At 33.6% G+C, this 25761-nt stretch overlaps 2 protein-coding genes and 1 pseudogene across 2 annotated transcripts; 2 read left to right on the top strand and 1 right to left on the bottom strand.

The window, feature by feature from the left end:
* Positions 1–16569: 16569 nt before the first annotated feature.
* Positions 16570–18426, bottom strand: LOC130495914 (uncharacterized). The gene has a single exon (XM_056987525.1). The coding sequence runs from the start codon at positions 18424–18426 to the stop codon at positions 16570–16572; it is 1857 nt and encodes a 618-aa protein (XP_056843505.1).
* Positions 18427–18941: 515 nt separating this feature from the next.
* On the top strand, positions 18942–21631 carry LOC130510899 (homeobox-DDT domain protein RLT1-like). The gene is made up of 4 exons (XM_057007615.1): positions 18942–19235; positions 19300–19329; positions 19407–19633; positions 19809–21631. The coding sequence occupies exons 1-4, from the start codon at positions 19203–19205 to the stop codon at positions 19825–19827; spliced, it is 309 nt and encodes a 102-aa protein (XP_056863595.1). The 5' UTR covers positions 18942–19202; the 3' UTR covers positions 19828–21631.
* Positions 21632–24487: 2856 nt separating this feature from the next.
* Positions 24488–25761, top strand: LOC130497848 (VQ motif-containing protein 9-like; annotated as a pseudogene).

Below are 25761 nucleotides of genomic sequence, written 5' to 3'. Positions count from 1 at the left end.
GTTTAAATCTGGAATGGATAACATAATATATTTTGATATAATATGTTTGATGTTAACCTTCTAGTCTGAAGATAATTCATCCACAACTTTCCTTTAAAGACGTTTTAAATCAAAACAAACTATCAGAATTTTCCATATACACGTATTTGAATGTAAAGTACTCAGGGTACACATGCACTTAAACATTATATATATATATATATTTGTATACGACTGAATTATCATTGATAATTGATAGAAGCGTCAAAAAGTCAAGAAAATTATATATGCAAGGCTGGCAGATAGACTTTGATGGACTTAGAAGGAGAGAAGACTTTTATGGAGATTTGTGTTTTTTTTTTGAGAATTATAAAGAAGAGCAAGTGGGTACTTTCTTTTAACGACCAATGACCCATCTCTTGTTTGTTTCTAAGTTGTGGTTACAAACAAACTAAAATCACAAATAAATCATACTAGCATTTAGATTATTCATGGTTTTAAGAGCGGTCGATCTTTGTGGATCAAAGTTAAATTAAAAAGAGCCACCTGATGTTGGATCACTCCGTGGATGGTATTTCCACAGTTGTCCACGCATGTGCATGAGGGGGAGTGTTGATGAATAAAGTCTCACATTAGTAGTTGGAGAAATAATTAAGTAATATATAAAGGGTTAGGGCCAATTGGTTTTAAGTTAGAAGCCCATAATAAACCTGAATCTAACATGGTATCAGAGCTCGATCCATACAGTCCAACCCGATCCACATCGATCCAGCCCAAAGTCAGTCCATCAATCCTTATCCGAACATTCCGAGATTGACGCTCAGAGAGCCATCATCTCGAGGGGGCGTATTAGACACATAGTTGTCTCACATCGGGTATTGGAAGGGTTCTTTAGTAATATATAAGTTAGATGAGCCACTCCACTAATCACCAATTGGTTTTAAGTGTGAAGCCCATCTACCTTAACATAATCAGATTGATATTTGGTGCCAAATAATATAATTAAAGGTAAACGTAGACTTATAAGCAGAGTTTCAAATCTAGCTATGATGTTGTTGTTAATCAGTTATCTTGTATCGAAGTCTAATTGTAATGTTCTGATCGTCCACGATTAATGGACCATCCACATCCGTTCTGATCCATCCACGATTAATGTTCTGTGAGTCCTATTTTATTCGACTGTCAATCCATTAATTTTTTCAAAAACTCAAACCAATATTTACTTTTTTGCAATCATTATATGACTTTTCACGTGCTTCGGTTTCACTCGCATGTTATTGTGAATCACTTTACGATAGGTCAAATATTCTTTCATTACTCTAACTCAAATACACTTAACTCTAGAATTTGAAACAAATGTGTACCGGAAAAGTTAACGCATTTTGGAAACATAGTTAGCCATATCAATTCTGTTAAGTCTTTCCATATATTACAATTCTGGAAGTTACAATTTACTTTCTTTCAAAGAACCCAACATCTTCGTTGCATCCCACGCAAATCAAGACGCCTCTCGGGTTAGAACCGAGATGACTAACCAGTCTGATACTACTTGTAGCGCCAACCGCCAAGATTAATGGACCACTTATGCACGTTCACTCGGCCCTTCGGTCATTTCCCATCCGACGGTCGGTCAGTTAATTTTTCCAAGATTAGAAATCATTGTTTAATGACCTTACAATCACCACATGACATTTCTCCGTGCTTTGATCTTATTTGTATGCTATCGTAAATCACTTTCTGATAGATCACTCATCTTTCTATTGTTCCACTTCAAATACGTTTAATTTCTGAATTTAAAATAGACGTGTGCCAGAAAAGGTAAACGTATTTTAATGACATTAGTAATCAGATCAATTTTCTTATTCTTTTACATATATCACAATTCGAAATGTTACATTGATCTTTGATTATACATACTTTTTAGAGTAACATGTATTGTACCTATGAATATTTATATAACTTGATTATGAGAGAAGCATAAACGGTAGTTATATGTAGGCCTGGGCACGGATCGGATATTCGGGTTTTTGAAGGTATTTGTGATTTGCTTCGAATGTTACGGATATCTGATTTTTCGATTTGCTTTGCTTCGGAAAAATACGGATATTCGGAAAAACGGATATCCGGAAAATAAATAGATATTTGCGGATATTCGCGGATACTTACGGATCTCTCATTTGTTTTGATTAATACAAATAATCTTAAAAATTTGATACAAATTTGTTTTGTAAAATATATTTTTTGCATGATATAAAAGATAAAAATTAAAAAAAGCAATGAATCTTCATATTTTGTAAATTTTTAAACTTAGTTAAAATTATAATAACACAAAACTTAAAAAAAAATTATAATTATCGTAAATATTTTCTCTTCCTTTTATGTAATACTTTTATATAAGTAATAATATGAATAGAATCTATCAAATAATATATTAGAATAATAATTATATAATTTTATACATTTAAAACTTTAAATATAATCAAAATATACATGTATTTATATATTGACGGATCGGATCGGATATTCGCTTCCCAAAATTTTAATATTTGTGATTTGCTTCGATTTTGACGGATATTGAATTTTAGTATTTGCTTTGCTTCGAAAGCTTACGGATATTCGGAATTTTCGAATCGAATAGCAACGGATAACGAATCGAATCAAATTTAACGGATAAAATGCCCAGCCCTAGACTTATATGTACGGGTTTTTATTTGTAAACTCTTGACGGTCGCAGAAAATATTTTGAAGTTCTACTATATCGAACCTTCTTTTAGTTATTGACTCTTCGTTGTTTTGGATTTGTTGGTCAATTGTTGGCTATTTTTTTATTGTAGTATCAAACTATTCTTCTTTAGCTATCGTTATTTTTCATGGACATTTAAATACAAAAACGCGACTTTGCTTTTGAAGTCTTCGAGCTCATTTAAGTTTTGACTATTCGGGAATAAGGTTATTTCGCTCGAGGCAAGAAAATAGGTTATTTATAAACTTTGCTCACGACCACTTCCAATAAATAAAGTGAATCATTTGCTTAGTTTACATTTGTTTTGTAAAGACAATATGTAAGTTAGTTAATTTTCTTTCACTCACGAACGATACTTGTTTTTATTTATTTAAAAGATACTATATTCGCTGTCAATTTCTTCGGAGAATCTAACTGTTTTAAATTCTGTTGTTTTTAAATTTCATTGTTGTAATCAAAGAGAATGGATAATTCCCTCCGGCTTTCGTATGTTCGAGGTTTAAGATAATAAAATGAAAGGTTGCAAAAAAAAAATACTATACTCGAAACCCCAGATGCATTTTCAGAAGAAGTAAGGGACTTATGGTAATTCGGAAACAAACACGAAACCTATATTAAAATTAACAAGTATATGCACCTAATTAGCCAGTAACTATATTTTAAGCCGTAATTGTCATTTTAAGGGCAATTGTAATGTTGGACTCCGTCAAAGTCATCGGTGGAATGTGTAACATCATATGGTGTTTCGAAATTGTCGGTCCCTTAATATATATACGTATACAGATATATGCAATATGTGTCATAGGATTTGGAAAATGCATACATGTTATATAGCTGGTGAATATAAATAAACATTCGTACTTTTGCGTCAACGAATGAAACAAACCATATTTTGTTTGACTTCTTGTAAGATCCATGAAAATTAACTTATTCTTGGGTTCACCCCTAGAGTGAACCTAGAGGTTCACCCAACCAATAGGAATCACTCATTTCACAATTGATATCTTTTAAATAAAGAAACAAAATATTATCAAGTTATATTATGTTTTTAAAATAAAAATGTTAAAAATAAATAAAATAGTAATATATGCAAAAAAATTAAAAATATTTTAAATCTGTCATCAAAACACTAAGTCTAAACTCTAAAATTTAAATTAAAAACATTAAACATTAAATCTTAAAAATACCAAATCCTTAATCCTAAAAAAAAGTTTAGGATTTACCCAAATGTTTAGGATTTAGAGTTTAGGATTTAGGGTTTAATATTTCGATGACGGTGTTAAAATATATAATTTTTTTTGCATATACTAGAGTTTAGGATTTAGAGTTTAAGATTATCCAAGAGTTTAGCATATACCCAAGGGTTTAGGGTATACCCAAGGGTTTAAGGTATACCCAAGGGTTTAGGGTATATCCAAGGGTTTAGAGTTTATGATTTAGGGTTTAGGGTTTATTTTATTCTTTGAAAATATTAAAATATATTTTTTTAAATTACTTTTTGTAACTACTATTATTTATATTTGTTTTTATTTTATTTATTTTAAAACATAAAATAACTTGACAATATTTTGTTTCTTTATTTAAAAGATATCAATTGTGAAATGAGTGATTTTTATTGGTTGGGTGAACCTCTATGTTCACTCTAGGGGTGAACCCAAAAATAACTCATGAAAATTTGGCTTTTCGGATGCAGGGAATGGAAGGAAAAGAAAACCCAACTTAATCGAGGTGTTTTAATAAATATACTGGATTTGATTTAGTTCTGAAATTTATTTTTGGAGCATCAGTAAATTATGTATAAATATAAATGCTGTCGGAACTTATTTGACGAAGTGATTGACAATAGAAGAGATAAAAGATTTATGCTAGATATGAAGTTCATACACCAATATATGCCATTTTCCCACAGATTATATATGAGTGTAGGTTACTGATAATCTAATCCCTTATTTTATGGCTGTAGTTGGTAAATTAAAATAGAATTAATGAAACAAAAATAATTGAATGATATGAATGGAATACTGAAAAAAAAATAGAATTTATTCCATTCACTTATGACCAAATCTGTTATGAAATAGTTTTTTTGTATTTTATCTAATTATTTTTTGAATTGGTGGAAAAATCATTCCATTCTATTCATAACAAATGGTAAACAATTTATAAAATCAATAGAATCAACAATTTCACATCATTTAATTTTAAGTTACTGTAATTCAGTTGCATCTACAATTTTTTTTTCTCATATGGAATATGTTGTATATTTTAGAAAATTAGATATAACTATACAAATTTACAATCGTAAAAATGAAGAAAAATATAATCAAAACATATTGAGATTTTAAGAGGAATTTATATTTTTTGTGTGTTTTTCTTATTTTATTATTGTGTATTTGAAAATACAAAAATATAAACCCCGGTTAAGCCGGTTTAGACTGCCTAGAATACCTTCATTCTCAATCAATGGGAAAGTTATCCGCACACTGGAATAACATGGATCCCACACATATGTATATATATATATATATGTATATATATTTTATAAACATAGTCAACAAAAGCAATCTCAAGTTAACATGATAAAGAAATTAGCTCGTGAATTTAATATAATTATTAGTTGCTAAAAATCATTTTACTATTAGATTGCTTTACTTCATATGCATGATTTTAATTGCGAGCCCGTCATTTATTTTTTATTTTTTTGAAAAGAGCCCGTCATTTATTTGATTTGCAAATAATTCAAAACTCGGATTATGTATTACAGAACGTACTGGTGATGAGTATAATTGTTGGAGTACTATTCGATTCAATTTCAGATTACAAGTTCAGTCGAATAACAATAAGACACACACACGTTTATGGATAACCACAGCAGAAAAGTTAAACACGATCTATTTCTAAACTGAAACTAAAGATGAGTTTGAAACTTTTTTAAAAAATTACAGTTTGACCTTTTACAAAAGAGTAAAAACAATTTAGGATCTGACTGGTTTTTCCGTCACCACACGCAAATGTAGTTTTTGCCGTTGGTAACGGTTGAAAACGTTTCAAAACAATTATACAAATCGATTTAAATCGTTCTGAATCTCTAAAAATCAAAAACTATTTCAGCTACCGGGGCTGGAGGAGAGAGGGAATTGCATGTTATGAGTTTTTTTTTTATCAATGCATGTTATGAGTTTCGTATCCAAACATTTCACTTATTTTTTGTTTATCACAATGAAAACCATAAATGGAATTCATAGGCCCTATTTTTGAAAAAATATTCATATGCATTGTGTTATTAATTTGCTAATCGCGAACGCCAGCGCTTTCTAAATAAACGATCCTGTTCGGCTCCAACTGGTGTGGTTTACGTGTGAACATAAAATACAACTTAACGAATCAAAACGCATAATACGCGTGACATCTACGTGGCATAAAGTTCCTATTGCTCCAACAAAATCTCTTTTGTTATCTTATGATAAAATTCGATTTCTCCTTTATATATAGTAGTATATTTTTGAACTCTGAATAATTTATTTGATTACTTATAAAAATAATCAAATTACAGTACACCGGCTGCCCCCACTCTTATCACAGTAGTCCTCCTTTTCAACTATCAAAAATCTTTAATATTTATAAATATCTTTTTTTCTTTACCAACAAACAAATTTCAACTAATAATATAACAAAACTTAGATTAATCTTCTGAACATTTAAATTCACCAAACCTTTTATAACCAATCAAAATGTTACTTTAATTATTAATAAAAAATACTATTATTTTAAAAAAAAAAAAAATCTAAAACAGTTGAAAAAATGAGGCTAAATTAATGACACTGACGCTATTAACAAAATTCTAAATCTTAAATTGTAAATCATAAATCCTAAATCTAAACTCTAAAACTAAATCATATACTCTAAATTCTAAATACAAATTATATACCATAAACTCAAATCGTAAATTCTAAAACAAAACTCTATACTCTAAACCTAAATCATATCTCCTAAACCCAAACCGTAAATCCTAAACCAAACCTAATATTATAAACTCAAATTCTAAACCATAAACTCATACCGTAAATCTTAAACACAAACCTTAAATCCAAAAGCTTTAGGTTTGGATATAGAGTTTATGGTTTGAGTTTGGGGTCTACGATCTAGGTTTAAGATATAAGGTTTGGGTTTAAGGTTTACAGTTTGGGTTTAGAGTATAAGATTTTAGTTTATGGTTTAAGGTTTGAGTTTATGATCTAGGGTTTGGGTTTATGATCTAAAATTTGGCGTTAAAATTTAGTGTATAGGGTTTGGGTTTAGAATTAGGGTTTAGGATTTATAATTTAGGAATTTATAATTTTGTTAGTGGTATTAACATTTCTAGAATTAGCGTCATTTTTTTCAACTATTTTTTCTTTAAATATATATTTTATTAATAATTTAGTTGGCAATTTGATTGTTGATAATATGTGCGGTGAATTTTTGGGATGAACCTAATAATAATAATGCGTTGCAAATGCTACCTGTACCCTTGATGTTAAAAACCGAGATAAATATTTGTGGTGCCGCTGAATTCCAAATATAAATTTCTGGGTTCATTTGTCTTAGTTCTTTATTCAAATGTAGTATGTGGTCGTTCTCAGAGTTATGTTTATATTATATAAGGAAATCTCTTGGTGCATATATATTTTTCTCTCTATAATTTTTTTTTTGTTTTGGTTCAGTTTAACTTAAATCTGAGATCAAACTGATAATTATTCTATAACTTCTAATTTTTGGTATATATAAAAAGATTAAAAAAATTATTTGACTAATTATATCACCGAAATATATTATTTTTCGGCATATATCTGTTTAACAAAATACATTATTTTATGGGTATACATATGTTTAAGACTTTAAAATTAAACATGTTTGAACTGAGCGAAAGAATAAGTGACCTACCGTAAAGTGATTCGCGATATCGTGCGAATGTGACCAAAGCATGGAAAAAGTTATGTGGTTATTGGAAAGTCAATAAACAAAAAAAAGAATGCATCGATCATCAGATGGGACAGGGCCTACATGTTGAGTGAGCTGCATGGAAAGCCACAAGCAAGGGGGGGGGGGGGGGGGAGGGGGAATACCACAAAGTGAGAGTGTTACCGTGGACGGTCAGGGTATTCGATTGGTATTAGAGTTGGTTAGCCTTCTCGGTTCTGATTAGAAAAGCGCCTTGAAACATGTCGAGGTGTGTAACGTAAACATTGCACTCTATGAGTGAAGATAAATTATAACATCCCGATTTCTGGAATATGTGAAAAAGACTAAAAAATTGATTTAACTACCTATGTTACAAAACATGATTATATTTTCCGGTACTTTCCGTTAGAATTCTAGAGTTAAATGTATTTGAACTGGAGTAGTAAAAAGATAGATTATCTATCGAAAAGTGATTTGTGTATGATATCGTACGAGTAAGTCTAATACACGAAAAAACATACTATAGTAATTATAAGATCAGTAGAAAAAATTTTCAAATCCTACAAACACCATCCGTCAAATAGAATATGATCCACAGACCAAGTAAACGTCCAAATCTATAAGACATGAGTGGTTAGAATGTTGTATTCTTTTTAAATTCCGCAACAAACAAAAATTTTACGTCTTTAAATAGTAACCAATCGTCCCTCACTGCACCACCGTCAACACTAACAAAAATCTAATCTATGCATTTTGTTACTATTTGATTCGAACTGCACTTGTTTTTTAGTTACTTCGCTTGTTACCATTCAGACCCATAGTTTATAGACCATTCAGACCCGTAGTGTGAGATGGGAATGACACACTTTCATCTATAAACTATTTCCCTTTGATGTATCGTGGATTATTTTGTAGACAGTAATCATCGTCGCTGTCTGACTTGAATAAAGCTATCTGACTTGAATAAAATAAAATAACTTAATGCATTCTCTAACCAAGAACTTATCGAGTTATCTCCAACGTCACGGAAGGACGATGACACACATATATAATATACTTATCAATTTGCACAGATACTTTACTAGAATAATTAAATCCGTTCATGTGACGAGATCGACCCTTACAAGAACGAGAGATTCGTTTTTGTCACGGATCCTTATCTGTCCGCAATTGTTTTTCAGCAATATGGAACTAGTTTAATAATTTTATTTCCTATTAATTAATGCCATAAATCTAGATTTATGGAAAGTATCTAACGTTTATGAAAATTCGAAGTCATGTTTTCTTTGGTTAAATTCTAAGTCATGGAAGTATTGAACTGTGATCGAAAGTTCGTGGTAAAGGTTGTCCTAGTTAATTTTCTAGAACCCTAGGTCGGTAGATCGCAGTCAATCACAAACAATATTCACACAAAACATTTTCCGTCTACACTATCAGTACATCACCTCTCTAACTTTTTTTTTCTTTTTTGGACAAACATCACCTCTCTAACTAAAAGTAATATATTATTTCTACTCAGTTCATAATTGTAATGGTGTCGGCCAAACAGTACCTGGATTGGACCAACCGCTTTGGAAAATAATAATGAAACTAGGATATGATCCGCGTCTTGCGCGGAATGAGAGAAAAAACTTAATTTTTAAAAGTACATCATATTTTTTTCGAATAAACAATAAAAATACATTTTTTAACAAAAGTACAACATATTTTAGTTTATATACAATAAAATCTATAAGTAGATACGGATGAATTTAATGTAACACTATTAAAATAACATATTTATCAATATATATATATAGTATGCAGATGTAAAGTAAGGTAAAAATGAACTGGACATCACAAAAACATGCATTACAAATTAGAAAAATATATGATCCTATCTTTTGTAGACAAAATTGTATTTTTTTTTAACACCAAGACAAAGTTTTATAAAATCATATTAGTATGGGTTTGAGTTCATTTAAGTATAAACGAATCTATCAAAAAATTTAAAATGGGTCTATCACTTAAATATATGAAGCCGGTATACTGATTAAAAAGTTGAACAATTTTTTGAAAAAAAAATAGTCGTTTTTTTTTCAGAAACATTTAGTCACTTTTTCATAAAAAATAATACATTTTTTTAAGAAACGAAATAAAATATGGTCATTTTGAAAATTAAAGTATATGAAAACGATGAAATTTAAGTGATATATGGATCTCCTCCCACAAATGTATATATATATAGTAAACCAGTTGCGTAAACAATAAATTTTCATACGCAATTTAAGGGAATACGAAATCAGTTTATAATGTGATTGACCACTAAATCAGTTTATGCCATATTTTCTTTTTCTTTTAAATACAAAATGGCTTTGTGTGAATAGTGTTTTATCAATTAGCGTCAATCTTGGACTAATTATTAAATGTTTTAAAGACTAAACTTGTGAATCAAGTTTTGTGTGATTTAATATTCAAGTCTGAATACAAAAAATAACATGGATTATGAACATAAATATTGTCATGTATTTTTTATTCAAACATATTGAATGTTTTAGATTTCAGAAAAAGATATGTCATCGCTGAATGTATATATACACTCGGCAAAAATCCGTCTAAGGGAATTAACACATTTTTTCCTTTAGTGATATTAAGTATTGTTTCACAGGATCGCAATTTTGCATTGTAGCAGATCAATAATATTCCCGTAATTTTAATATTCATTGATTATAAAAAAAATCAATAACGTATGGGTTTGGTATGTTTAAGCCATGACCCAATTTAAATTTATAAATGGTTAGTTCAAAAAAAGATAAAATAACTAAAACTCCTGCCCTTTTGTAAAAAAAAAAAGAAACACTAAAACTCCGAGATGCATGGTTTTATATAATCTCAACATAGTAAATGCAATAAATTGTGATAGTAAACAAATTATAATTCGCAAATCTCGTGTATCATATCTTTTGATTGATATAGTAAATGAAATAAATTACCCGCAAATCTCGTCTCTCGACAAAAATGGTTTATCAAATTAATATCAATCAGCGCCAATCATACCTACAAGAAGGATTATTCTTCTGACTAAACTTATACATAAATTCTGCGTGATTGATAATCCACGTCTGATGCAACCAAATAATGTGGATTAGGGAAGAAAAATATGTTTCTTAAATAAAAACATTCATAACGAATCAATCGATAATAATGGCAGGCCAAATTAGGGCAGAGTAATATACCAATAATCATATATTAATGGTTATTATGGAAAGATTTTGAGTTTTCTTGCGCAAACAGTCAATCAATATTTATGCGTGAGGTTAACCTGAATAGCATATTTTTAAATTATTACTATTTCATGTATCTATTAGAATAACTATCATATATATTTTTTATTTTAAAAAAATAGAAAAATACAATCAAAACAGTCTGTAATCGGAATCTGACATGTTTCTTAATCATATTTTCAAGATTAGGGCCGAGTGATATTAGCAAACTCATGCATGAATTTGAACTATAATATGAATTTGATGTATAACTTTAAAAATGCATTTGATGTATTACATATACAAAACACACTAAATATATTTGAATCAGCGAGGGAACGGTTTCACTTACATATTTATTTTCAAATTTAGCTTGAATAATCTGCGGTGGCCTATATTTAATACGCACGGAAATACAAACTATAATGAAAATGTAATAAAAGACCATGCAGTAAATATTTGCAATACTAATGGCAATGTATGTAATAAATCTAGTATATTAAGGATAATTCTATATGAAGGCTGAGAAAGCTTGTGAAACCGACACGTATACATAATTGCAACATTGTAAATAGTTTACACTTTAAAGGTTATTCTTTTTTTTTTGCTTCTTGATTAATAATAAGGGGATATATATATTTATGTGAATGTTTATTACGTGGCATGTCGTTAGTAGATGTGGACTGAGATGGCGCAGCCTAAGATATTTTAAGTCATTCTAACTAAAGTTATAGTTATTGTATCAGTTAATCACTAACCGAAAGCGTTCTCTGTGGCACCAAAGATAAACTACTTCCTCTGTTCCACGGTATAAAATGTTTTGATTGAATGCACAAGAATTAAGAAACTTACTTTTTAAAAGATAATATCATTAAATAACTTAAATTAAATAGAAACTATCCAATCATAAATAGTATAGTAAACTACTATTGATTAACCAATTTTCAATAAAGTTAAAGTATTTTAGAAATATCAAAACATCTTATAATTTGAAACATCAAAATTTTTTTAAAACATCTTATATTATAGAACGGAGGGAGTATAATTTAACATTACCGCATTATCCCCTAACAATAATCGTGATTACTATAAACTAGTTTAAAAGTATTCATAAGTACATAAATACGCACTTTAAGAAATTATCTACTTTACAGATGATATAACGTTTTAATGATCCGACGATTTACTTTGTTTAACTAAAAGAATGTTCCTATGACACATCACCAACGAAAAGTTACACACTTAGTTGACTACCATCGTAAGATTGTGATGTGGAAATCGTGATGAGGATTGCGTTTGCGTATATATAAAAATTCATATTTTTGTTACCCGATATTCCGATAACCACACGACATCATCGAAAATTAGTTAGTGGAATAATAAAAGATTACTAGATTAGACGAATTCCATCCAATTCTCAACGTTTATCTGTTACATTGTCACTTAGTAGTACTATATTTAATTTTTTATAACATTCGATCCGCTTTCCCTATATTTTTTAATTACATTATGACTATTGAATTTCAGTTTTTTTTCTTTGTAAAATATATTATATAAAAAATTAGTATTGAAATCCTATTAAATGAAGTTACAAAAAAAAAAAAAAAAAAAATCCTATTAAATGTCCTTAGAGATAATTTGCTTCCTCTGAATAATCACGAAAATACTATATTGTGCTAGGTGATGTTCTCAATTTTGGCCATATTCAAAGCTAGCCTTTTTTTTTGTCTAACTCTATAATCATTACGCAATAGTCAAAATAATAAGAACATGTTTTTCTCGAGGCTCCATCTAAACAGGACTCTTGTCTTTTTTTTTTTTTTTTTTTTTTGTAACTTGGCATTCATTTAATATTAAAAGAACAGAAAATGTTTACAGGCCAAAGCCTAAGTGTTTTGGGAGCAGCCCATTAAGCAATCTAAAAGAACCATTAGTAAGAACCCATAAGCCCAAGATTTGAGTAGCCCAAGTGGAGAGGAAGTTCGATGGTTACGAGGGGAAGAGCGGAGTAGTTTCAACGGTGCCATTGTTGCATCGCAGCGGATGAGAGACGAGGGTTTGATTCTCTAAAGCTCTGCAGCTTATTTCGGAGTTGATGATCGATGACTGAGAAGATGGTGTCCACTGATCTGAAGGTGTTGGAGTGTAATCTGCTGTTTCTCTCATTCCAAATCCAGTAAAGAGATGATTGCCATGCAAGAAGAGTAAGCAACCTTTTTGATTTCTGCGATTTATGCTTTGACAGTCCTTTCATCTGAGCGAGAGTTTGATTCCAGTCCGGCGAAGGCGTGAGACGACAGCGGGAGGCACAGAGAGACCAAAGGGCGAAGCTAAACTGGCAAGAGTGGTAGAGATGGTTTCTGGTTTCTGGTGCTGCGTTACAGAGTAGGCACAGCGGAGAAACTTGAAGTCCCCAAGAGATCATACGGTCCCGCGTCGGCGATCTATCCAATATGATTAGCCAAGCGTTGAAATTGTGTCTAGGGATTCCATTCGGTGTCCAAGCTACAGGCGCCCAATCAACTTCATCTACCTCTCCACATAAGTATGTGTAAGTTGTTCCAGTGCTATAAGTAGTTAACACCTTACCATCAACCTCCCATTCATAGAAATCCGGAGCATCTGTAAGTTCGACGGTGGTAAGGTAGGTGAGTAACTGAAGCTGTCTTTCTGTTCTTGCAGAGGGGAGTCTCCAATTTCCATTCCGACATAAGGAAGCTACCGTGGCATTTAGCGGGATGCCAAGCCTGGTAGAGGAGAAGTCAAGGAACTCCGACAAGTTTCCGAACGGCGTCCAACTGTCAAACCAAAATCTAGCTGTGAGGCCATTCTCCAGTCGCTGCTTGATGAGGGGGTAAACAACATCTTTTAGCTTCAGCAGTTTGTTAGCGAGCCAGGAAAAGGATTGATTCGGTTTTGTAGTCCAGTAGTTATGAATCGATCCTTTGAGAACAACATCTGTGAACCACGCCACCCATATGGAACCCGCTCTGAAGAACAGCAACCAGATGAGTTTGATACAACAAGCTTTATTCCAGACATGAAGGTTCTTAATCCCAAGGCCTCCCTGCTCCTTTGTAAGCACAACTTTATCCCATGACACTCTTGCTGTATTGTGACTTTCTATATTCCCTTTCCACAGGAAGACACTACACAGAGAATTGATGCGAGCAATACAGGCTTTAGGGAGTATGAAAGCGGAGCACCAGAAGGTGGTTATACCTGCGATCACAGTCTTGATGAGGAGTAGTCTGCCTGAGAAGGAGAGACTTTTGACGGACCAAGAGGAGAGGCGAGTCTTGATTTGATGAAGAAGTGGTTCACAGTTGGAGAGGTTTAGTTTCTTGGAGGTCATGGGAACTCCTAGATAGCGCACCGGTAGTACACCACAAGTCATTCCTGTCGAGGCTTGGATCGTCTCAATTTCAGCAGAGGAGAGGCCTGAGGCAAAGAAGCTCGTTTTCTGAAAACTCACGGCTAGCCCCGAGCGCTTTTCAAACTCATGAAGAACCTGCATAACACTCTGAAGCGATTCAATAGAACCATCTATAAAGATCAGCAAATCATCTGCGAAAGACAGGTGCGTTAGCTTCATTGATTCACAGTTCTTATGGTATCTTATTTTCCCTTGTGCCGCTGCTTCCTTAAGCATATAAGATAGACAGTTCATTGCGATGACAAAAAGGTAAGGGGAAAGGGGATCCCCTTGCCTTAGTCCTCTCTTTCCCTTGAAGTAACCGTTGACAGTGCCATTGTAACCGAGCATAAAACTTGTTGTGCAGATACAGGCTTTGAGCTGAGCAATGAAGCGTGGAGGGACATTCAACCCTTGAAGACAGGATAGGAGGAACTCCCATGACAGGGTGTCAAATGCCTTGGCGATGTCAACTTTGATGGTAACTCTCTTTGGCCCTTTGTTCTTGTGGTAACCATGAATTAGCTCACTAGCTAGGACTGTATTTTCCACAAGCAATCTGTCCTTGACAAAAGCAGTTTGACATGGTAGGATAAGCTGTTGCAGAATAGGCTTGAGTCTAGCAACCATTAAGCGTGAGATAACTTTGTAGACAGTGTTTAAGCAGGAAATAGGTCTAAAGTCTGAGATCTTTGTTGCCCCTGGATGCTTAGGAATGAGAGATAGAATAGTTGCATTAGCTGAGGTCGGTAGAAAAGCTGTGTGAAAGAAGTTTTGGATTGAAACCACCGCCTCAGAACCAACAATGTCCCATGCCGCCTTGAAAAAACCTGAAGAAAGACCATCCGGCCCTGGGGCCTTGTTTGGGTTTAATTTGAAGAAAAGTCTTTTTATTTCTTCAGGTGTAGGAAGTTGAAGCATTGCAGTGACTTGCTGATGAGTGCAACGAAAGGGAATAAGAGATGAGAACCAAGTAGCGCTCGAGACTGTGATGGGAGGAGTATAAAACCGAGGCCCAAGGATCGATCTGAAATGTTCAATCGCCATTAAGCTCATTTGGATCGGGTCTGTGATCAACACACCAGAAGCTGAGAGAAAGCATCTGATAGCATTGTAACTCGCTCTGACTTGGCAGATTCGGTGGAAGTAGATGGTGTTTAAGTCCCCTTCTCTTAGCCAATTTATCCGTGACTTTTGTCTAAAGAAACATTCTTCAATTTCTCTAAGAAAAAGCCATTTTTGGTGCAGATCCCTCTCCTCTTGGTATAGCTGTGGTGAAGGATTTTGAAGCGCTTGTACCTGCACACATTGTAACAAACTGTAAGTCTCACTCACTCTCTCTTGTATTTTTGAAAAGTTCTCTCGATTTAGTCTCTTTAGCTCTCCCTTAAGGGTCTTTAGTTTCCAACAGAACCGGGATAGATTTGAACACATGCTTCCGGTGCTACTCCAAGCATCATTAACTACCTTAGAAAAGCTAGGGTGTTTGGTTAGGTAGTTTTGGAATTTGAAAGGGTGGGTACCAGCAGTGGGTAGGCTTACAGCGAGGTCTAACAGACAGGGGCAGTGGTCTGAGAAAAGCTGAGGAAGGAAGGTTACTGAGGCATGGGGGAAAGTAGCTATCGTTACGGCATTCACCAACAGTCTGTCTAGTTTCTTGGCAATGGGACTTTCAGGTTGGTTATTGGTCCAAGTAAGGTTTGGCCCATTGAATCTGAGATCAAATGTTCCAGTCTGAGTGAGGCAGTCACGCATGGTGAACATCTGATTATCAAGCGCAGAGACTGAAGGTGAAGAGTGCTCTACTGGATGGATGATCTGGTTAAAATCTCCTCCAATCAACCAAGGGGAGTTTTCTAGTTGTAGGTTACTGTGAAGGCGCATGAGTTCAACCCAGAGATCCATTCTATCAGCTATCTCATTAGAAGCGTACACTGCCGTGCAGTAAGCGGGTGGGTGATTTGGAAGGGTTAGGATGGCGGTTAAGGTTTGGGAGGTTTGGGATATCAGTTGGACAGAGGCTGGGTGCTTCCAAATCAGAATTATTCTTCCATCCTCATCAGAGTTGTGGTTGGAAGCATAATTCCAAGTGGGACAGAGTTTGGACATAATGGGAGGCAAAAAGGGTTCTTTTATATGGGATTCTAAGATTGCTCCAAAAAGTGGCTTATGGCATGCTAACCAATCAACAAAAGGCCTATGCTTGTCCGGCATATTTAGTCCTCGGACATTCCAAAAAAAGAGTTTTGAACTCATTTGGAGGGAATAGAAGCTCCCCCATCAGGATGAGAGGAGCCTCGGGTAACAGAAACAGTTGAGGGGTCAAAGGGCAGGGTTAAGGGGTTAGGAGGAGCAGAAGGAAAAAGGGGAAGAGGAGAGTTTACAAAAGGGTTAAAAAAAGAGATTTGAAGGTTGGAGGAGGGATTTGAACTGCCAGAGCAAGGAGGGGAGAGGGTAGGGGAGGATCTGGATCGCTTTAAAGACGGCTTAGGGACACGGACAGGGGAGGAAAAGGGGTTAGGGTCAGGAGCAGGAGGCTGGAAAGGAAGCGAAGGCGCGATCACGAGATCAAGGATTGGCAAGGTAGAGGAGTTTGAAAGAGGGTTTTTTGCTGGAGATTGAGGGTCAGAGGAAGAAGGTGGGGGAGGGTTGTGGTTAGATGAGGAAGGCTGGGAAGGTTTCTTAACATAAACAGGCTTCCTGGAGGAGGCAGGATTTTTCTGAGTTTGCTTTTGAGGCATAGGGGGGACAGGTTTTTTAGGAGGAGGGGGAGGATCTTTTTGAGGCGGAGCAGTTAGGCAATTACGCATGATATGCCCAAGCTCTTGACAATGGGCGCAAGTAGGTGGCAACCAAGGGTAGTGAACTAGGACTTCAACCACCTCTCCACTTTGCCGCTCAAACTCAACCACATCAGGGAGAGGCTGTGTCAAGTCCACTTCTACTTTAACATGGGAGACAGTTATGCTTATCAGGTCTTTTGTGAAGTCATCGGTTTCCTTTGGATGCCCTATCAATCCTGCCACCAGACTGAGGCCTTTTTTATGCCTTAGATCCAATGGTACCCCAGTGAGGTGAGCCCATATTTTGATCGCCTTAAGGGGAGGGGTAGATTTGGAGTGCTCTGAGGACCACTGAGCAGTATGAAACATAGAGTCGCCAACATACCATATGTTTTTATCCAGGATTTTTGATCTCAAGAACTCACTCTGTATCCGAACCAAACAGGAGTGGTTAATCGGATTGTTGTGGATCTCAAGTCGTTTACCTTTGCCCCACATGTGATTCAAGACACTCTGGATTTGCAAAAAAGGTGGCGACTTTCCATTAAAGTAGCAAACTATAAAATCTTTATGTAGTTCTGCTCCTTCTTGGAAGACTGAATCAGGGATGAGTACCCTCGGCCTGCCTGATTGGGAGATAGTGACTGGCGCGAGCCTCTCAAGGGTTTTATCCTCAGAGGCTCTGATTTTTTCTACTAAAGTTGGAGCTGAGGTTGGCTTTGGTGGAAGGGGTCTGGTTTCTGGAGTGGGGAGCAGGGGACCTATGGGTGGTTGCGGGTTGACTGACGAGTTTTCAGTAGGGGGTAGGTTAGTTTGGTTAGGGTTTGGCGGTAAAACCGGGAAATTTTGGGCTGGGAGTGTGGGTGGGAAGTTTCCTGAGGCTGTGTTTGTGATGAGAGGTGAGGTAGTGGTTCGGTTTAGGATAGTGTAAGTATCGCTACCTTCCCCAAGAGTAAGAGGAAGAGCTTGTGATACTGTAGTGTTCTCAGATCCAGAAATCAGAACAGTGTTGTTTAGGTCATTGACGCCAGTTTTTTCTGTTTCAGGTACCATTGAAGTGGATCCTTCCGAGACAGTTGTTTGGTGTTGCAGGTCACCTGTAGTAGCAGAGCTTCTGCGACCCTTTTGAGTTTTCTTCATAGTTGCTGAAGTCAAAGGAGTAGTTTTGGAGTTGACAGACAAGGGTGGAAATTGCTGAGGGGCTAGGGGGGATGATGGATCTGGTGGGTCAGGAGGGATTGGAGATGGGGGGAGCGGTTCTCCGGTAGAGAACGGCGGAGGAGATGCGGCGGAAGCGGTGTTCAACGTTTTCCATGGGTTCTGCATTGGGGAAAGAGCCAGAGAGAATTTGACTTTTTTTTTTGGGGAAAGAGCATTGTTTTTAGAATGAGAATCAGGACTCTTGTCTTCTTTCCAAAGTTACGTAAATATTTAATACCAGCGAAATACTATAAAGAAAGAAAGACAACGAAGACATCATAAGAAATGGAATCGTTGAGTTGGATACAGGTAGGAATCCGAATAAATAATTGGGTTTGAAACGTATAAGCATGAGGTAGAAATTTGATATATATCTTAGATACTAACCAGTGGCGGAGCTGAGACAAAAGTTTTGTAGGGGGCAAAACAAAATTATAATTTCAATTCATAGGAGGCAGTAGAAAAAAATTTACACATTGAAACTAAAAAAAATTGGATAATCAACAAAAATAAAAAAATCAGAATTTCATAGGGGGCAGCTGCCCCATTAAACCCTCTCCCTCTCCACCATTGATAATAACTCCTCCAGCAAAAAAACCAACTATTTCTTTTCAGTTTCTTTTTCTTAGATCTATATCTATACTATTAAAACAGAAGGCCCTTTTTTGAGGTGCCCTTCTGTTTCAATAGTAATTACTATTTTATGCCACTGAATTATTTTTAGACTAAGCTTTTGATTAAATATTTTTTTATTTTCCGCAAAACCTCTCAAAAAATCTATAGTTAACAAAAAAAATCTCGCCTGCTGATTCTTTGGAGGCATTTCTGCGATTTTGTTATAACAAAAACAGTATCTAAATATTTCAATTTGACCAATTAAATTGCTATTAAAGCGTAGATCAATGCAGGCAACAGCTCTACGGAAGTTTATGCAGGTTTAGTTTTGTTTGTTTCTTTGTTGTTAGAATATGATTTTGATTTTGTTTCTGTTTCAAACAGAGGAAAAGTATCCCTCGGAGGCGACTAGGGGTGAGTTGTCTGAGAAGATCGTCAGTCACTGATGTGGTTTTTCAAGAACGTCAGTCACTGATGTGGTTTTTCCACAGGAGGTTAAAGGCAAGAACGATGGTCAGGCCAAGAAACCAGTCCAACTGGCTGCTCCTTCTGCTGCGTTGTCATCGGTTAACGAGTTACCGGTTGCTGATGATAGGTCTGGTTCACATTCTGCTCAGGATGCAGCCCTTATTTGGAGTCAAGGAGCTAGGAACTTTGAGAGTGGCAGTGGTAGCTCTCGAGCTGAATTGGATGAATACGAGAGGAGAGGATGGGGAAGGTGTGTCTAAACGGTTGTCTGTGTTCATACAAACGCAGTGTGCATATCTCAGTTATATTTGATGAGTTTTTGAGAGTAAAGCTTTTTTATTGACAACTGGTTTTGATTGATCTCATGATAGATTAGCTTTTTTTTTAGTTTCAATTAAGAGCTTTCAATGCTTATGGTGGGTTAGGTTAAAAGATGAAACTTGATACAGAGTGGGTTCGAGACCTCTTTAGCTACGATTGGTTTTGGCTCTAGCAACGATATGCTTGATGGTTTTTTACTGTGCCCCCTTTGATCTTCCCCAGACCATATATGTAAGTTTTCTTTTTACATACCTTCACAACTCTCATGACATAACTTTAGTTATATAAAGCTTTTAATATATATAAATAATCGTAATAACCATGGCAACTGATGTAATTTTCAGCGTAACCTACAAAAGTTCATACACGGTCTCAAGCAACAAAGTTTTTTTTTCTCAAGCAGCAAAATTAGTTTTCTGAATTTCTATCATCAAGTTAAATAAAATTCCACTTTCATTTTTCAGCATTACAAATATGTCTATTTTTGGTGAAAATATATTGACGTAATAAGTAAAATAATAGTTTTTTAAAAAAAACAACAGAATTATGTTTCTGGTTGCAAATCTACAACAAAAGATTCTCATATTTGAACTAACTCTTAATTTTAGTATTGATTTGTTGGTTTTCTAACTGTTTGCAGAAAAATAAAAATTTCAAAAAGCAACAAAATTATCTTTTTATGTACCGCAAATCCATAACGAAATATCATATTTGAACTATCCCTTAATTTTCTTATTGATTTGTTGGCTCTATAGCTGTTTGCATAATTTTTATTCTATGCTATTCTAATCATATCCGAATATATTGTGTGGAAATTACTTTTAACAGTTAATATAATAGAAACACAATATATTAAAGTATCCATATCAAACTATAAAGTATCTTAAAATATTTTACTTTTTAATAAATTAGAAATAGTTAATGTTCGTCTATATATTTTATGTAAAGATTATCAACGTATATATATGATGTGTATTCAATAATTATTACCGTAGATAAAAGTTTTAAATTTGGTACCCAATGTTTTCAAACGAGATTGGTATCATACTTGGTATACTAATATCTTTTATAATTTCTTATAGAATTTTCAAACGATTTTGGTATCTTTACTTTACATGGTATCTTATAGATTTTGACCCGTCTTTTTTTTTTGAACGTCTGAATCGATTATTATCGATTAATTATGCTATTATAATTAATTGATAATAATCGACTAATTAAAGATTTTGACCCGTCCTTTAAAAGGTAGTAATAATTTTTGTTTAAATTACTATTTTGAAGAATTTAATTTTTATATATGAAGTTTTTTGTAAACATATTATTTTAATATTAATTTAATTTAATATAATTTTGATAATTATGATAAATATTTTTGATTGGCACTGAAATTACATATTTAAATTATTGGTTTGTTTTGACTAAAATGAAAAATAACAAATTAAAATTATAATCCTACCTCAACTTTCAAACCATATATTTTATTTAAGTTTCAAATATTATTTGATTCAAATTAAAATATATAACTGTATATGAATTTTGATAATATATAAAAAGTTTATTATAAATATATTTTATATATTTTTATCATAACTAAATTAAAGAATTATGGTTTAAAAAATATAACCCGCGGATAACCGCAAAATTAAGTAGAACGGGTACAAAATTATTTGTTTGCGGGTTGTACGGGTCAAATTTTTGACCAAAACAAAACTGAAACCTGCGGGTTGACGGGTCAGCGGGCCGGGTTCGACCCACGACCCATCCCTAACCAAACGTATATATACCAGATCAATTTTTAAATTGCCATTATTTAATTAAATATATATTGATTAAGATTTACACACAAATATTATTACAAAAAAATACGAATACAATCACAAAGAAAACATAAATATGAAAACTAAATTTAAAGCAAAAAAATATACCCGTCCTTTTAAGGACGGGTCAGAATCTAGTTATTAAAACTAAAATATAATCTATGTTTGTTTAGAAACATAGATATTAATTTTTTAAAAAGTTTATTTGGAAACATAGATAACAATTTTAAAAAATAAGTTTGTTTGGAAACACAAATAGCATTTTAAAAAATAATATTAAAAAGAATATAATATTGTTTGAAAATATTGATAGCAGTATATTAAAAAAGTAGTAAACTTATGCTATTAAAAAAATGAAAGTCTAGTATATTATAAAAAACTATCTATTTGGACTAGTTTTGAAATTTGCGAAAATGAGCTAATCTAATTATCTAAAAATATTTTATGTATGAAATAATCATAAATAAAATTTAAACTTTGTATACATATTTCAAATCAAATAATATTTTCAAGTTGATTTATATCAAAAATTGATTCAAAAATATACATATATTCAAAATTTTATTTTTACTAAAATATTTTCCAATAACCATTATTAAAAATTGTTTTCAGTAGATATAAGAAAATACTATACAAAGTCCAAATTTATATACCAACTTAAATTTGGTTTTTATATTTCACATTAAGTTTTTAAAATATAATATGTGATTATTTATATGATGGTACGTATTAAAACTATTAATTATATGATTACTTATATGAAGGTATAAAATACGATTAATTATATGATGATAAAAATATAATATATAATATTGACTAGGGGTGGGTGTTTGGGTACCTATTCGGGTTCGATTCAGGTTTGTTTGGTTTACAGATTTCCGAGATCAACGATTTCAACCCCATTCAGATACTTATAAATTTTGGTTTGGATTCGATTCAGATCTTTGCGGGTTCTGTTCGGGTTCAAATAACTTATTTAAATTATTTTTTAAATTTTAAAATTCATTATATACTTTAAATTTTTCAAAATCTATAAACAAAGTAATACATCACATATAAATTTGAATAACATATGTCAGAATACCTAAACTTAACATATAAATTGATTTGGTTTAAATATTTGGATCTAGAATCAATAATTATTTTAAATATTTTTGGTATTCTGAATATATTTTAACTATTTAGATATTTACTTTTGACTATTTGTATATATTTTCAAGTATTTAAACCAACTTAAAAGTACCATATGTATATTATAAATGTTTTAATATACATTAAATCTAAAAATAATTAATTTATATAAGTGTATAAATCTATTTCGGATATATTCGAGTATTCGGAATACTTCTGTTCAGATCGGATTCGGTTTCGGTTCTCTAAATACCAAAATTTTAGTTTCTTTTGGATATTTAATCAATTTCCTGTTCGGGTTTGGTACTGCTTTTTACGAACAAGATCGGTTCAGTTTTTTTTGGATTCATGTTTTTGGCCCAACCCTAATATTGACATTAAAAAAATAGCAATATATTTTATTAACATATATCTGCGCGACCGTGCGGATCAAAATCTAGTTGTACTAAATACCATTGAACTCGCAAGGCGTTGGGAAGAGGGATGATTAGCAAGTTTTTTGACCTAGGCCGGACATCCAGATCTTCGGGTCTGGTTCGGATCGTATCTTATCTGTTCCGGGTGCTTTGAATCTTGTAAATTTGGACCTATATAGGTATTTATAATTTCGAGGTTGGTTAGGGGATGAGTTTTATCTGCTCGGGTCGATTCAGATCTATAATTTTAATGCCCACGAAATACCCATTATTTTGTGTATATTTCGGGTCCGGTCGATTCAGGTATGTATCTAGGACCCGAAAATGACCCAAAATACCTGAATTGGACCCGAAAACCACAAATATACCCAAAAATTTATTTAAAGTCAGACTCGAAAACCCAAAAGATATCCAAAATTATACTTGAATAACCGAATTATATTTTCTGAAAATCTAAAATTTACCTGAAACCTAAAATTATACATGAAACCAAAAACTTAAAAAAATATCTGAAATACCAAAAATATAACCAATTACCTAAATATACCTAATGTATTCAATAATTTTTGGGTACTTCGTGTACCCGATTGGGTTTCGGAGAGGACTCGGACCCGAACCGAAACCCGTAAATCCATGAAAAAGACCAAGTAAATACTTTAGCATGGATCCGGATCCGAACCCGAACATGTATTTTTAGGTTGATTTCGGTTCGGGTCTTCGGATCCGGATAAAATGTTCAGAACTAATTTGACAATTGCACTGCCATAGGTTTACCAGTCCTTCAACTAGGATTTAGCTTTAATATTTTAATTTGCAGTGTGCTTTACGGTTAATGAAATTTAGATTATTATTTGCAATGAAATATTAACATATACTTATGAAAGTAAACTTTTTTTGCTTTCGTTCTAGCTTTAAGAGTTTCATCTATTTGCTATGGAATTTTGTATCTTATACTATAAACAAACCAAAACAACAATTTTATTTTTGGTTAATGAGTGTCTGATTTTACGACATAAAGTTTTCAAACCTAAGTAAATACGAAATCTTAAAAAGCTAATCAGCATATTGAGTGTGAAAGCTATGAAGTTCAGAAGATCCATGTTCAATAAAGCTACTTAATTATATACAACAGCTGGAGTTTTTGAAGTACATCTCTTGTGCGAATCAGATATTTCCCAAATTCGCATTTTGTTTCTTCCACTAATCGATATACCGTCTGTTTAAAACTTGACAAAACTAAAGGAAGGGACTGATGAGAAATTTATTTAAACGACAAAAGAATATAGAGCAAATTGGGTGGAAATACACAAAAGAAAAGTTTATTAGCAAATCATACAAAACAAAAGATATTTAGGTAGTTAGAGAGAGAAGAATAGATAAAATTACTTAATTCTCCTCATCTTCTTTACTCTTTCAACTTCCATCTCTGCTACCGTAAACCAAGAAACTGATCACCAACCCCTTTTTCTTCCTCTTCCGCCGCAACCACAGCAATAAATCAACCACGAGAATCTCCACCAGCACCAGCCTCCTCCTGTTTACAACATCAACAAGAACGATTTCAAAAATGTCATCCAGAAACTCACCGGCTCTCTCGCTCACGAGCGGATTTCCGCTTCGCCGTCGCAGCAGTTCACCACTCCAAGGTTCATCGGAGCTCGCACCTCCACAGGATCCGCCTTTCTCTCCTGGCTCACGTCATCAACCGCCCTCCTCCCGGTCTGCTAAACGGCGGTGGCGGAGACGACGCTCTCATCTCTAACTGGAACGGCGGATACATTCCCAGACCGACAGCACCGCTCTCTCCTCTCCCGCCATTCCTCCGGTTCACGCGGCGGCGGGATCTCTGGTGTCGTCCTACATGCGGTTTTTTCAGAACTCGATGTTCCTCTGGCCCCTCTGGTGTCGCCTCGGTGGTACCAGCAGCAGCAGGAAAATGTTCCACCATCACCGATCCACATTACCTTCAGTGGTGACCCGCCGGTGGTGCATCCCATGTCACCGGAGATATTGCCGTGTTGTCAGAATATATGTCGTGTGGTTAACTAAAGAGAAACGTAAGATTTGGAATAGGTATAGGCTATACCGTATAGCAATAGGGACATTTCAGGGGTTTAGAAAAATTGCACAGTGATTTTCCATATACCTAAATAATCTTTAGATCATGTATAAAGGATGCAATTACTCAAGAATATATTAACAAATTGACAAGCTAGTGAAACTAAAGGACCAAGTTGCGAAAATATGGGTTCCACCTTCGGACCAATAACAGATCGTCCGTACAAATAATGTCATTTATACCTATGTTTGGTTGTTTCATTTTTGCTGTTTATTTTAGCATCATAAATCATATGCTATTACTGTACTTCCTTTAAGTACTGTGTTTATTTTTCAAGTAAGTCCTTTCACTATTTTCAAAAAGAAAAAACCTCAAGTAACCCCCTCCTAATATTCAAATATATGAAATATAAATTCCAACGAAAAATTGCAAACAGGCAGGGAATCCACCTTTATTATAAAATGATAAACTAAGAATAGTATACATAACTATGAAAATCGTGCTGGTGAAAGTGCATTTATTCGATAATTATAACGTTTTTACAGTTTTCATAACTAAAATGAAGGGTCTATCACTTTCTAAACAAAACTAGATCTCAAATACTTGAATCATAACAAGAAACACTTATGAGCCC

Source organism: Raphanus sativus, chromosome 1 (genome assembly GCF_000801105.2).
Source record: "Raphanus sativus cultivar WK10039 chromosome 1, ASM80110v3, whole genome shotgun sequence".
Lineage (NCBI taxonomy): Eukaryota > Viridiplantae > Streptophyta > Magnoliopsida > Brassicales > Brassicaceae > Raphanus > Raphanus sativus.
This window is presented reverse-complemented; position numbering and strand designations above follow the sequence as displayed.

Coding starts and splice junctions, on each gene's coding strand:
- LOC130495914 (XM_056987525.1), bottom strand. CDS start 18,426: ATGCAGAACCCATGGAAAACGTTGAACACCGCTTCCGCCGCATCTCCT.
- LOC130510899 (XM_057007615.1), top strand. CDS start 19,203: ATGCAGGCAACAGCTCTACGGAAGTTTATGCAG. Junction 19,236..19,299: donor CTCTACGGAAGTTTATGCAG/GTTTAGTTTTGT, acceptor TGTTTCAAACAG/AGGAAAAGTATCCCTCGGAG. Junction 19,330..19,406: donor TCCCTCGGAGGCGACTAGGG/GTGAGTTGTCTG, acceptor GTTTTTCCACAG/GAGGTTAAAGGCAAGAACGA.